The sequence below is a fragment of the Sinocyclocheilus grahami genome, unplaced genomic scaffold, assembly GCF_001515645.1.
Source record: "Sinocyclocheilus grahami isolate Dianchi unplaced genomic scaffold, SAMN03320097.WGS_v1.1 scaffold136.1, whole genome shotgun sequence".
NCBI lineage: Eukaryota > Metazoa > Chordata > Actinopteri > Cypriniformes > Cyprinidae > Sinocyclocheilus > Sinocyclocheilus grahami.
The window spans coordinates 1,958,013-1,973,736 of record NW_015505315.1 but is presented as its reverse complement, the minus strand read 5'-3'; the positions used below and the strand labels follow the sequence as shown (position 1 = coordinate 1,973,736).

The window sequence follows — 15,724 nt, the reverse complement described above, 5'->3', positions numbered from 1 at the left end:
GAATTAATTACCATATCAAATGTATAGTAATTAATATCAGGAAGGCAGGTAGAATATGTTTGACATAGTTCAATTTCATGTGAGATGGGTGCCCTTAGTAAAACTACTCAAGTTCAGTTTAGGGATTGTGCCAAAATAGGACAAGCTGTGAAAAAAAATAACAATTTTATTAGTAACAGAATAGCTAAAACAACAGAATTTCATAGAAATACTGCTGCAACATACTTTGCATGTGTGCTTAAGAATATATGCTTCTGGTGTTATATCTAAGCCAATGAGCCATTATTTGGAACCTCAATGAAATGGATTTAAAAACATGTGAGCGGAAATGCAGAAAGAACTGCTTTGAAAGATGCTTTGAAAGAACTAGAAGAAATAACTGCTACCATACTTTACAAGTGAGAGGAAACATACAATATGGATGCAGACAAACTCATGAAGACTGTACTATCATTCTTTATAACTAAGAATAACAAAGACAAAATAATTTTATAGAAAACAATGTTGTACATTAAATGTTAAGTTTATAATATACAGTGGGGAAAAAAGTATTTAGTCAGCCACCAATTGTGCAAGTTCTCCCACTTAAAAAGATGAGAGAGGCCTGTAATTTTCATCATAGGTATACCTCAACTATGAGAGACAAAATGAGAAAAAAAAATCCAGAAAATCACATTGTAGGATTTTTAAAGAATTTATTTGCAAATTATGGTGGAAAACAAGTATTTGGTCAATAACAAAATTTCATCTCAATACTTTGTTATATACACTTTGTTGGCAATGACAGAGGTCAAGTTGAGGTATACCTATGATGAAAATTACAGGCCTCTCTCATCTTTTTAAGTGGGAGAACTTGCACAATTGGTGGCTGACTAAATACTTTTTTGCCCCACTGTACATAGTTGATCGCTAAATTTAGGGGCTATGTGTGCTTTAGGCCTACAGACTGATTTACAACACGTGAATTCATTTATTTATCCTGAAAGAAATGAAAGTGACATGAGTGCCTGGTGAAGAGGGAGAAAAATATAGTATATATAAAAATAGTATATTTTATAGTTATAAATGCAATGCTCATTTTGTGAAAGAAACACTTCTTCAAATTATATTTTAAATTATCACTAGGCCTATTGTCGCTTGCCCACTTCAGTCATTCACTTCAGTCATTAGGCCTAATGTGCTTTTTTTTTTAAATGAAATTATAGCTAAATGGTTTGCATTTATTCATTTTAAATCTAGATTAAATCAAGGTTTATCTAATAATTATGTTTCACCAAACTTTAAACCTTTAAAAATAAGCAGGTTTACATTTTAACCCATCATTTTGATCCTGGATTTAAATTAGGCTATAGCCTATTTAGGATTAATTTTAATCCAGTTGCACCATAAACTTAAACTCAGATTTAAATCTCGATTATGGATTAGCTATAAACTTAATGGAGGTTTAAATAAAACAAAATGCACATGAAATTAAAATATGTAACTGATTGAACAAAAACAGTGGAGATCTGACAAAAAAAAAGTCTCAAAATAAAAATGAAAATGAAAGCACATCGAGTTGGCAGAGTGCGAGGGTCGTGGCGGGATGCGGATCCATCACTCATGTTGCACCTCGGTGTCGGACAAACAGAAGAATTGAGGAATATGTTTAGCGTTTAACAGCAGCGGTCACAGTGATGATGAGGCGAGCACCAGTGAAGTGATTGCGCCCGCGCCTCTCGTTTCTCTCGGAGATAGCTTTATACGAATCGTGTCTTTTTTCTTTTTTGTTCTTATCTTGGTTCTTTTGTCGTAAGTTATGCTATTACTCCATTAATTTATACTAGCATATACTGTATATCCAGCACTCCCTTAACGCAGTCTCTGGCTTTTTGCCAGTCAAGCGCAAGCATGCAGGGACGCGTCTAGAGTAGAGTAGAGCTCAAGTCCAAGTCAAGTCTCGAGTCATTGCTGTCAAAGTCGAGTCTCAAGTCTTCTTTAATTATGTCGAGTCGAGTCGCAAGTCATCAAATTTGGGACTCGAGTCCGAGTCAAGTCTCGAGTCATATGACTCGAGTCCACACCCCTGCAATTTACTACAATATATTACTACAATAAGGCGTTCTATATAGATTTCCCTGCTCCCAGCATCCAAAAAATGCGTGGAAATCGCGGCCGCGCCATGGTACCTTCTTTCCAAAGCGCTCAGAGCAACCATGAACTGCTTTCTCTATGAAGACGGGGAAGCACGAGGAATTGAGTCTGTGAGTAGCCTAACCTCTCCGCTCGGATCGCAGGTGAGTTTCCCTCACTATATTAGTGAGAGAGAGCGGCGCCGACGCGTCCAGTTTTAGGTCAACAAAACTGGAGGCTCTCTCTCTCTCTCAGATATTACAAGTGCGCGTTAGGGCACCAACCGGCAGAAACATCTGCACCTATGGCATGGACGATGAAACAAAACCTCGTCAGAGCCGTAATGTGGCGCAGAAACGTGCAGTGTGTTTGCTTGCCGCGCGTCTACATTTGAAATAACGAACCTGAGCGTGAAAAAGACGCGATGTGAATGGCCCCCCCCCCCCCCTGCATGTCATGTGCGTGGGGCTCCGTTTTTATGATGAGAGGAAAGCAAAGGTTGAGAAAGCACTCCAGGTAAATTTTGAAATGCTTCAGGTTTATATGTAGGCTATATATAAAGTTGATAAGCAGTTAAATGTGTTGGGTTGCACACAAAGACAAGTGTAAGCTTTTAGTAAGTCCAAGAATAAAATAATTAATTACCTTAGCATGTTAAATTTGATTTACAGAACTTGTGTGCTGCTTTCTAACAGTTTGGACTTGAATAAAGAGAGAAAACGTGCACTTAACCTTTTCACAGGCATTTTGTTTTCATAGTTATATTTTATAAATTATAGAATTGTCTAGCAATATATCGATTACCGCAGAATCGCGATATTATCGTATCGTGAGCCATGTATCGTGCTTCGTATCGTATCGAGAGGTACCCTGCGATTCCCACCCCTACAATTTACCCAAATACACATTAAGTAGGGAGCACACAGATAAGGGCTCAGCTTCTTTAAAGGGGTCCTATTATGCTCTTTTACAAAGTTTGATTTTGTTTTGGGGGTGTACTAGAACATGCTCTCATGCTTGGTGGTTCGAAAAACGCATTCTTTTTCACATAATTTACATTATTACAATACCTTTCTCCCCAGGCTGGCACAAACGGCTCCATTAGTTCCGGCTTTTTGGGCATGGAGGTGAAAAAAAACAGCGTTTCAAGCGGTCGCACACCGGACGAGAAGCGCAGCATCGCACCACGGCTTTAAAATTCAAATACATTATTTTCTATGAGTGTAGGCACACCGGTGGCGACGTTCGGCGTCTGTCCGCGGCGCCCAGCTACGTCGTGTTGTACTTGTAAGAATTGTTCTAGACCAGCAATTTCAATTCATTTTTTTTTTAAATTTCAATTTCAAAAGTTCTCAATTCCAGTCCTCGCGTACCCCGCTCTGCATGTTTTGCACGTCTCTCTTTGTTAACACACCTGATTCAGATCATCTCGTTAGAAGTGAGCTCCGTGCATGAACTGTGTACCGATTGACATGGTCCCTACACAGTGTCCATTGCTCCCTCAGAAGGCTAAGACTCTATAATTCTACATGCAGGTCAGCTAAGACTGCTCTTGTATGCAAGGAATGACCCAGTTTCAAACCAAAACGTACCCATTTATCTTACCCACAACATTAGGCCCCTAGGATGTAATTTATATGCAGATTCACTGCTAGTGCGCTACTCTGATGAATCATTTCACAACCACCAGGGGCTAAAGAGGCCTATGTTGGGAAACTATGGCAGTTCATTAAACAAATACTCCACACCACACGTAATGTTTGTCTCAACACAAAGCAAATAAAAGGTAAATGTACAATGATGTTAAATGTAATACACGAACCAATGGGATGGCTGCAGGAGTTCTGGGTAAAAGCGATTTTGCTGCAGAATGATTGGTTAAGCGTCAAATGAAAGGGCAGCAGGTTAGCTTTGGGAGTGGTGATTAATGCAATTAGATACTATCATGTTGCATAATAGGAAGAGGAGTCCATCATGACTGAAACATACATTTTAAGGCAAATTTTAGCCTACTTATAGTCAGTGAACATTAAAAAGTTTGTGGGAAATCCCAAATTGAAATGTATATTTTTGACTTCAGATGCTGTTCATAACAATTATTTAGGCCCCTGTTCCTGTTTTCCACTTACCTGCTTGCCATGCACTAAAACGCTAGTAATGCTCGGTGCAAGGCTGTCCACTAGTTTAGTTAAGAGACTGCCAGCAAGGCGCACAATGGACCTGGTGAACACAACACAATACAACAGAGATATTCTCACTCATTCAATGGAGCCAAACATAAATGGGGCTGCACTATAGCCTATTATAAAATATAGTTTATTCCTAAAATATACACTACTGTCCAAAAGTTTGGGGTCAGTAAGATTATTTTAAATAAACTGATACTTTTATTCTGCAAGACACATTCAACTGATCAAAAGTGACAGCAAAGACATTTATAATGTTACAAAAGATTTCCATTTCAAGTCCTTATGAACTTTCTATTCAACAAAGAATGCTGAAAAACGTATCATAGTTTCCACAAAAAATATTAAGCAGCAACGATTTGCAACATAAGAAATCTTTCTTGAGCACCAAATCAGCATATTAGAATGATTCCTGAAGGATCATGTGACACTGAAGACTTTAGTAATGCCTGCAAAAATTCAGCTTTGTGATCACAGTATTAAAATACATTTTAAAATATATAAAAATAACAATTACTGCAGTTACTGTATTTTTTGATCAAATAAATGCAGACTTGGTGAGAATAAAAGACTTCAAGAACATTAAATCATCTTAACGACCCAAAAGTTTTGAACTCAACTGTAAGACTTGCTGCCTCATAAGCAATGACAAATTATGTAGCTGGGGGTCAAAGGAAAATCATTTCACATATACTGTATCACCAAAAAGGCTTGTTACAAGAACTTTGTGAACCCCGCCAAACTCCTTTGAACTTTCGATTTTTTTAAATCTAATTGTAATGCAGCATGATGCTCATTTGAATAAATGAGATGTTGTTATATATTCCAAGATTTTGACCCCATGTAGCATTTAAATCCTCATTAATATTTCAAGCTGGGCCCTCTGGGATGAAAACGATCAGGAGAGCACAGCATCTCAAAATGACAAAGTGGCACTGGGCATTCACACCCTGCTGTTCTTGCTCCTGGACTACACTTTATAATACAATGTTATACTTGCTACACTTTTGTAATTTACATGACCATTCATTTGTTTATTTATTTGGCAAGCGCTTTCATCCAAAGTCATCTTACAGTGTTTTCAGGGTATACGTTTTATAAGTAGGTGCATTCCCTGGAAATTGAATCCATGACTTTAACGTAATTTGAGCTACAACTTTTAATGTTCACCAATTTCATGTTTAGCTGATGGATTCCTTTGAGGAATTAATATCAATAGGTGTTATGGACAGGTTATACTGTCACAGACATAATGGGATTTAGCTCACAAACAAATTGCAAATTAAACACTGTTACAGTGATAACCTCAGCTATGAGACATCAATTTGTGCTATGAAGGATACAAAATAGCTTGCCATCCAAAAAAAATAAATTACCATTTGCGCAAAATAACAATTATAAAAGGAAAAGACAAACAAGTAATGAGCTGCATGGTTTCTCTGTGCATGATCACAACAGCTTGAGTGAACGGATGTAAAGAAAAACAACAAAGGATGAGTGCTGCGTGCTCATGAATTCACACATCCGTCGGCACAGAGTCAACAGTTACACCAAGCATGCAGAGGTTGTGTGCCCCAATAGCCAATTACCTGCTTGCCATGGACCAACATAGTGGTTATATGGGGAGCTATAGAACCGGCAAACTTCTGGATAACGGCCGCAGCATTACGCACCGCCAGCCTACATGAGGTTTGCGAGTTTAAAAATATATATATGCGCATAGTGTGTTCAGTTGCATATAACATTAGACATATACAAAGAAGAGGTATAAACAAAAATAGCCATAAATATATCAAGAGTATCTTACTTTTAACCCAGAAATGAGGAAATCATTGTGCAACTCTAAATGTTTCTGGAGAGGGCGTTGAAAAGAGGAAACTCTTACCAAAGCTTCCTGCTGCCAGCTCCTCTGTAGATTCTCTCCAAGTCATCTTTAAGATTCTCTGAACACAAAGGAGGGTTAAGAATGGCATGTTAACCATAAAAACACATATTTTCAGACAACATCCCTGGAGCATTTAGGCCCAAAGATATGTGGAAGCTCCAGATTGTGACATAAAATCACATATAAGCATATATTTAATCGCTCCACGCTTGTTCAATAGGTCCGTTTAAGAGTGTGAACCATCTTGAGCTACGAGATAAACTGTAACTACGGGAATTAAGACCATGACAAGGGTGTGAGCTAGCATTGCCACCCCACTTGCTTAGCCATGAAGGCACTAAATGGATTACAGCTGTGGACATTTCATTCAGATGAGCTTTAAAAGCAGCCATGCGGTAAGACGTGTCCTGTGGCTCTTTAAAAAGCCCATCATTTTAATTTTGCTGAAATACTTCAGCCTTACACATTTAATCATGAAAATGCTAGGAAAAACTGCTATTGAAATCAAGAGAAATCACATACCATTTCTATCGAAGAAGTCAGGGCCTTCTTTTTTGAGGAGAATACTGGCCAGCTGGGCTTGACTGGCCAGACAGTCACAGTCCTGATAACAGAATATGAGTTACATAAGAGCACCTATATGAAACTCATAATCACTCATGGGCAGGATAGTGAGGCTCACATTGAATTTCTGTAGAATCTCAAATGTGGATTTATGGAGCCATTCCTCAATGTTGATCTCGGGCTGCTGCTCCAGGTCAGAGGCGTTCGGCGTGCTGGTTTGACGTTTCACTTTGGAGTGCTTGGGCAATTCCAGCTCCTCAAAACTCTTAAACTCTGGGATCCTACAGAAAGAACATAAAGGAAGTATTGAGGCAATAGGAAATGGAAGATGAACCTGAGGCATGCATTAAAGACCATAAGGGTAATTGCTTTCTATTGCCTCAATAAGTGAATCATATTGAACATAAAGGTGGAGAGGAAAATAAATGGTGTAAATGGAGGTTAATTCTTACTCAGCTTCATTGACACGAAGGAAATCCAATTGTTCCACCACAGCGCCTGATATCAGGGTCTATAGAGTTTCCACAAAGAATGTTACAATGTTACACAGGCGTTCAGACAAGACATGCAATGATACATGTAATATGTTCTAAATGTCTGTTAATCAACATGCTAAGCAACTACAGTGCCGTAAAAGAGTATTTTCCCCTGTTGTGATATTCTTTATTATGCTCTCTATGGCTATATAAATGAAATATTTCACAAAGGGAACCAAGTGGAAACAGTGCATATGTATTATGATTTAAATATTATGAGCCTGCTTATCTCTGTCAAAGTCTTTTGGTAGAATCTCTGTCAAGGTCCTGTCTCTATCAAATTCCAGAAGTCTGGTCTTTGACTAGGTCTCTCCAAAACCTTTATTTTCTTTCTTTCTAGCCATTCAGATATAATCTTAAAGTCAGCACGAAATGTAAAGTCACACTATCTATTTTCTAAATGCCATCATTAACACTCTAATCAAATGTTATTGAAATTACTGATAAATAGAGAAAAAAATTGACCTTGTAATTTACGTCATAACTCAGTATCTCAGGGAAATGACACTTCTCTCTGGTGATGTATGCCAGAAGTCTCCAATAATTTCATCTGATATCTGGTCTGAATGCAAGCTCACATTCAGAACAGCCTCCATCCAATCAACAACAAATGGAACCAAGACCTCATCTTTCACTATTTTCTTTTTGATACTCCATTTCACTCAGGTGTACTTCACAACATGAAAACATTTTTTACAATGACTTTAAGCTTCAGCTTGGTCGGACATTCTCCTTAACAACTGTCTATTACGCGCATATAGCAGAACTGGTGTTTTTTTTTCAATAATAACAGTTAATCCAGGTCCCAAGGCAATCTCTAATACAATCATGCTGCTACCACTATATTTTATTGTACAGGCAGTCTGCGATGCTTTAACTGTTTTCTGATATCTTTTGAAATTTCTGCATGAGGTGCTATGCCCTTGAAATTTTGACAGGTTGACCAACTCTGTGAACATTTACCAAAACTCAGGGTCTAATGGCTCACATTATGTTCAATGGAGTCTATGAACCTTAGAAATGAGTTTGTAACTCTTTTCAGACTTATATAGCTCAATATTTCCACTCTCTACCTGTAGACATTTTGAGGTGACTTCACTATAATTGAATGGCTCAATATATTGTACACTACCATTCAAAAATTTGGACTCACATGCATTAAATTGATCAAAAGTGACAGTAAAAACATTTATAATGTCTTCTCTTTCAAATAAATGCTTTTGAACTTTGTTGATAAAAAAAATTGATCCAAAAGCTGTTTTCAACATTGATATAATAATAAAAAATATAACAGCATATCAAAATGATTTCTGAAGGATCATGTGACACTGAAGACTGGAGTAATGGCTGCTGAAAATTAAGGTTATTTCAAAATAGGAATACATTACATTTTAAAATGTAAAGATTTCTAAAAAATTTCTTTCAAAACACACGCACAAAAAAAAAAACGGACCAAAAACCTTTAAATGGTAGTGTATACGCCAACTCAACAGGAATAGTTGTAGTAAAGTCTGCTTGTGTTCAGTCGTCTAAATGTATTTGCCAACTAAAGTTTTATTGACTGTTTCAAGGCTAAATAGGCAATATGCCTTAGGCAATATACTTCTTTAAATTAATTATTTAAACAATAATTTCAAAACCATGTTTTGTGATTTCTCAGACTTCCCTTGTCTAATTTGAACAAAATTTAACTATTCAGAGAACTATAAATACATCTTTTAATAATGCTTTCTTTCATTTTTAATAATACTTTAGTTTAATTTTTAAAATGCTGATTTTAGAAGTCAAAAATACTTTTATATACAGTAAAATAATGTATTGTAAAGAGCAGCACACCTGAAGTCTGTCCACGTGAACTTTGACTCCTCCAATGTTTCCCTTCTTAAAAGACGCCAGCATGTCCAGGATGGGGTTGAAGCGGCTTCCCCTAGGAGGCAAGAGATGACATTACTGAACCTTTCATAAACAAAACCAGGATCTAGCTGATCCTGGAGAGACTCTTACTTAATGTTGTCCTCTCTGATAAGAGCAAGGAAGAGAGGTCGGCCTGGCATCTTCCAGTAATGCTTAATAAACTGCAAGGCGTTCTGCAAAACACGTGTAAACACAAATGCATTAATACAGTGCAGATAGCAGAAGAGGGCCGACACTGATGATTTATGGGGAACGTTTCTGTCCCTTGCCCATTTTCTGCCCTAAATTTGATTCTTTCTTTATATAGAAAGATAGACAAAGTATGGAACATAAAGTGAGCCCTTTTCTTACGTCGTCTGAGGAACCGGTGAGGTGTGATACCGCCCAACTCACCTTAATATCATCTATCAAAAGCATGACATCCTGGGACAAGTAGAAGTCGCTAAGATCGAAGACAATTGGATAGCAGACCACAGTCTTTCCAAGGATTCGATAAATCTGAGGGGGAGAGAAATGACCCATTGCGTTACCTGCAACTATATGGATGACTGGTAGATCTAGACATATACTTTACCTCAGACAGCATATGAAACATTCCATTCATTCTGCACTGACAGACATTGGAACATCCCTGTAACTCTCTATGTATTTCTAGGAGAAGCTGAATACTGCCCACCACTGTAATACAGTACTTAATTTAATCAATTCTCTATCAAATACAGAGGATAATTACTCTGTCTGGAGTTCTTATTTTTATCTTCCCCAAATGTCATCGTGCTTAAAAAAGCAGGTTCAGCAGGTTTTGGAATAGAACAATAGGCGTATAATTAATCATCTATAGTTCATATGTGTTCATTTTCTAGTTAAAGGGGTAGTTCACCCAAAAATACATATTAAAAAGGAATTCTATTTTTAATACAATATTTTGACAATTTTGACTTTATGAAAAGTCATAGTGACCATGGCTGTAAAGCTCCAAAAATGACAAAACAACCATAAAAGTACTTCATGAGTTGAGTGCTATTTTCCAAGTCTTTGAAAGCCATATGAGATACAGATACAGATTTGTTTCATTAATCTACTCTGTTACCAAGATGTTAACTCAAGAACTGCTGCAACTAGATCATTTGTAAACAAATCAGTCAGATACTGTTTGAAAAGCAAACCAACCCTTTATGAAAAATAACTTTTTCTTCAGGCCACAGAAGCACGGCAGTGGGTTTGCATTTCGTTACGCACTTCATTCCACAATGCGTTCTATCCTTGTTCTTATTTATTTGATTCGATAATTGATCAACAAAACATCGATTAAAATTAAGATCCAAATTATACAAAATGAAATTCGTTCGAAAAGGGACTTTCCACAAAACAAAAAACATATGAAGTTTGTTCTCTCCATTTCTCCCGGCATATTGTCATCCAATTCATTACCATGCCCTTTATGACGTTTACAAATGACACAATTTTCTTTAATAATTAACAGATTAAACTGAAGCAAAACACAAACAAATAATAATTTAAACATAAATATAAAACAAAATACATTTTCTTAAATGGCTACAACAATGATATATGGTATAACTATAGTAGCCATGGTTATATTGGTTTTATTTGTAGTAAAACCATGGTTCATTTTTGTAAAGGATCAGTCAATACCAACTTAAATTTCAGTCCGTTCCTCACACATATACAATTTATGGATTAAAATATAGTGCACATACATTTTTTTTAGAGTTGGACTAATATTTATTATCATAGCCATAGTGTTGCTCTGAGCCTCTTTTTATTATGAGGTTCAAAAACTAAGAAATGTAATGAGCAGGAGCTGAAATAAACGAGAAAATGTTTGTCAGGAGAGCACACAGAACATTGTTTACCTTGCAAGTGCCAATGCAGCCAACAGGCCTCTCAGGTCTCCCACTCAAACCAAGCTTCTTATTGATAGCAAGAAAGCGGTATGCCTGGAAAAATAAAGTCACACTCTTTAACAACTAGAATGCCTGTCCATTATGTGTGCAAAGGCATTATCTGAGCCGTTATAGTACAGGAACCATATGGTTTAATTAATACCGTGTATGTTTTGTTCAGTAGTTGATTCTGAAAGACTGGTTATTTCCCTGGAGAAAAACTCAACAAAACAGTCATGACAGGATGTGTGTAGGCTTTTGTATGACTGGAACAGATGAAAGACTCTAGGTTTTGTTGGGTGGTGTGATTTTTATGGCATGAGTGAGATACCACCAGATAAAACTGTATCACATGGGGATCACCTCCTGTTACTGTGAATATTAATATCCCCTCATACCTGGTACAACACAGTGTGTGCCACAGAAGAATCAGCATGAGCCAGACAAGCCAGTTTACCTTGCAGTTTAAAGTTGGTTCAATACCGCTGTGATATTTTTCACAAGGTCTTAGTGCCATTAATTAAGACAAAGAGATCTAAGCAATTAAGCCATTATTTGAGCATAACAATTTCACAACACCTCCTCCTGACCTCAAGGAAGCTGCTCACTTTCTAAGAATAACTAATTATTAATTTATCATTCAGCTGATACTTTCATCTACCACAACTTGCTGTATACTTAAGAGTCTCTAGTCCCTTGGATCAACTTGGTGTTAAGTGCCTTACTCAAAGGTACAAGTGATAGTTCATAGTTCTTTTAGATTTCAAGCCCAGATTCTAAATCATTACACTTTGCTGTGTAAAATTGTAGGAATAAGCAGATCCAAACATTTTCTGAAGAAAATGTCAAACTAGTGTGCTAGTTAGTATCAAACTGGCTAATAAGACTCACCCTATTTTGTATATAAATTTTCTTTTATTTTAGTTTTGTGTGTGTGTGTGTGTGTGTGTGTGCGTGTGTGTGTGTGTTGTACTGTGTATTGATCCATGCCGATACACTAACGTTCAGTGTTTTTGAAGTTTCTAATGGTAACCAAGGCTGCATTTATTTGATCAAAAATAGTGAAAACAATAATATTGTAAATTTGACAAAACATAGTAATTGTAAACAAAATTATTTTAAAATGCAATGTTTCCTATAACAGCCATTTATATTGAGTGTGACATGATCCTTCAGAAATCATTCCAATATGCTGATTATTACAATTAGTTTAAAATGATTGTGCCACTAAAAGTATGGAAAGTGTGAACATGTTTTTTTTCAGGATTCTATGACTCTTTAAAATAATTTTAAGTACTGAATTTATATGAAATAGATATTTATTGTTACATTATCAATTTAAAGGAATATTTCACCCAAAGAAACTTTTGTCATCATTTACTCACTATCGTGTCATTCCAAACCTGTAAGTTTCTCAGTAAAAAAAAGTTGAACACAAAAGAAGATATTTTGAACCAAACAGTTATTGGTACCCACTGACTTCCATAGGGAAAGAAATACTATGGATTGATTGATTACCAGCATTCTTCAAAATATCATATTTTATGTTCAACATAAAAAAGAAACTCATACCAGTTTGGAACAACATGAGGGTGAGAAAAAAAATGACAAAATGTTCATTTTTGGGTGAACAATCCCTTTAATTTGTTCTTGCTGAATAAAACCATCAATTTCTGTCAAAAAAAAAAAATCTTAGGGTGTATTCACACCAGGAAAGTCAGCTAGTTCACTTGCTTTGGTCCGGACCAAAGTGTGGTTCGCTTTCACACTGCCCTTTTTGCAAGTGAACCAGAAATTGTAAACAAAACAACATGTGTGCTTAAGGTCATCCATTCATTGGTTCATCCATTTAACCGTACCAGAGTTCATTTGGAACCGGACCGAGACCACCTCTTCAGCTGGATCTCGGTACGGTTGTTTGGTCCGCACCCGAGTGTGATTGCTGTATTCACACCTGACCAAAAGATAAAAAAAATGTTAAGTTTTGGGTGAACAATCACTTAGGGTGTATTCACACCAGGAAAGTCAGCTAGTTCACTTGCTTTGGTCCGGACCAAAGTGTGGTTCGCTTTCACACTGCCCTTTTTGCAAGTGAACCAGAAATTGTAAACAAAACAACATGTGTGCTTAAGGTCATCCATTCATTGGTTCATCCATTTAACCGTACCAGAGTTCATTTGGAACCGGACCGAGACCACCTCTTCAGCTGGATCTCGGTACGGTTGTTTGGTCCGCACCCGAGTGTGATTGCTGTATTCACACCTGACCAAAAGATCCGCACCAAGGGGGAAACGAACTCGAGTTCGATTCAGTCGAACCAAACAATACAGGTGTGAATACACCCTTATTTACCCTAAACTTTTGAACGGTAGTGTAATTGGTCCACACTGGCTGAGACTTTTAGACACTTTAATTCACTTTTTTAGACACTTTTATTCCTGTCACAGTAACAACAAGGAAATTAATAAATAGAGGTATAGTCAGTGAACAGTATCTTTAAAATCAAACACATAAACCAGTGTCACTGACTGTGACACTTGACAACCACATGACACACAACTACAACAAATACAATACCAGAGCAAAACACTGAGCAGTAAAGCAGTAATTTGCATGATTTATTCATGCCTCCCTGCCACCTTATTTCACCAATGTCCACCCACTTGGAGATTTATAGCCTCTTCACTCCTCAGGTTCACCTTTCAATCTAAATGAATGTTATTTTTGGCCATTTTATTGTCTTCCAAGTGGAAATAAGTCAGATTGCTTAGAAAAGTAATAGTGCACATCTCCTGAAGCGTAGCAACATTAAAGGCTTCACCTTGGTTATGTGCAATAATAACGCTTTGTGACGCTTGCCTTAGTAATAATACTCCAGTGCAGGGAGGACAAAGTCAGAGTGTGCTGACATCTTTACGACATTAGATGGAGCTCTATTTCTCTCTGACCTCCTGCAGTCTGACATTCTCAGAATAACACTCCAGTACAAAAGTGTACTGCACAACACCACAAAATGAAGAAGAAAAAAATGACAGAACAAGCAGAATAAGCCCCTGCTGAGGAGAATCCAGCTCATATCCAACTGAAACAGGAAAATAGCTGCTAATTTAGACAAAATTCAGTTGTCACAACGAACATTTTTCGAGAGAGCGTCATGCTCCAGAACTCTTTTTCTCTCGGTGCGGATCTCTGTACCTCGGAAAATTTGTGTGCAGAATAGCAATGAGGGGAAGACACAACTGAATCGAGAGTGCCCTCCCTCTAATCAGGAGCTCAACATGCCTGACACGAAACCTGCAAATGCCACGCATGTTAAGCCTGTAGCACATCAAGAGGGGCAGTGAAGCCAGTGTGCTGATGTTGAAACAAACCTCTTTTAACATGCAGGATTCTGCAATAAATACGTTCATGCTCAGCCTTGATGCTTGGATTAGAAACAGCATGTCAACCTATGAACCGCTCTCATATCTGTGCTTCTGTTTTACATGATTATTCAAAAATATCAGGTTTTGGATTTGTAAAGGATAGAGCTACATTAGGGATGCACCACTGGCCAAATAAATAATTGAATTACAATCACATCCACGATTAAGTAATCATGAAAAATGTTGATGAGAACATTCGATTTAGATCTACTACCATTGTGTAAACATTTTCTGTTTACAACACATTGAGCATTGTAACCATTCACAGAATTTGTTTCAATTAGTTTATCTGAAACGACAAACAGTCCTAATGAGCGAGTTTGCATAAGCAGTCTGATCCATGAATGCATTTCCATTGTTGTGGCACACGATAATGAGTGCTGAAGAAACATCACCTGACACAACAACAAGCTTCTGTAGAACCAAAGCGTAAGGCATCGACAGTAAAGATTTTAGATTTGCACGCTGCACTGCTCACCACGTAGACTGAGCAACAGCCAATATATATATTGCAAGAAAGTAATTATTATAAACATGATAAACAACAAGGTGTAGAGAGTGTAAATAAGAGCGCGTAGACAGCTTCGATAATTATAATGTGAGTCCCCAGAGTCCAAAACTCTGTATGGCCTGCACAGTAAAAAGATTCACTCATTTTAGCAGCGTTCTAGTATTTCTGTGTAGAATTTATTCAGAATCTGGACACGTTTTGTTTTGAGTCATGAGGCCCGATGTTAAGTTGACCACTGACTCTGGCTTGATTCACTAATTTACTGATTAATAGAACAGATTGATTTACATATAAAATGTATTTAATATAGAATTAACAGAACAGATATTATAGAATTTACTTAATACACTGCCGTTTAAAAATATTTTAAAGAAATACTTTTATTATTCAGCAAGGACACGTTAAATTGCTCAAAAATGACATTCACATTCATGATGTTTTAAAAATATTTATATTTAAAATCTTATTTTAACTTTCTATTCATCCAAGAATCCTGAAATAAATGTATCATTGTTTCCACAAAAACATTAAACAGCACAACTAATAACACGAATAATAAGAAAGGGTATTTGAGCACCAAATCAGCCTATTAGAATGATTTCTGAAGGATCATGTAACACTGAAGGCTGGAGTAATGTCTGCTGCCTTTTAAGTGGTAGTGTAAATTAATACAAATTAATAATT

At 36.9% G+C, this 15,724-nt stretch overlaps 1 protein-coding gene across 2 annotated transcripts in view; it reads right to left on the bottom strand.

The window, feature by feature from the left end:
- LOC107591034 (phosphorylase b kinase regulatory subunit beta-like) overlaps positions 1–15,724 on the bottom strand; it is a 78,306-nt gene that overhangs the window by 3,372 nt on the left and 59,210 nt on the right. Inside the window, exons 17-25 of one of the 2 annotated variants that reach the window (XM_016280038.1) lie at positions 11,075–11,158; positions 9,591–9,695; positions 9,288–9,370; positions 9,120–9,210; positions 7,200–7,258; positions 6,866–7,028; positions 6,706–6,787; positions 6,184–6,241; positions 5,888–5,978 (exon numbers count right to left, since the gene is read on the bottom strand). In XM_016280038.1, coding sequence (XP_016135524.1) covers positions 5,888–5,978; positions 6,184–6,241; positions 6,706–6,787; positions 6,866–7,028; positions 7,200–7,258; positions 9,120–9,210; positions 9,288–9,370; positions 9,591–9,695; positions 11,075–11,158 — 816 coding nt within the window. Of the gene's footprint in view, positions 1–4,241; positions 4,333–5,887; positions 5,979–6,183; positions 6,242–6,705; positions 6,788–6,865; positions 7,029–7,199; positions 7,259–9,119; positions 9,211–9,287; positions 9,371–9,590; positions 9,696–11,074; positions 11,159–15,724 lie in introns of both variants that reach the window. The other variant, XM_016280037.1, reaches the window with a different exon arrangement.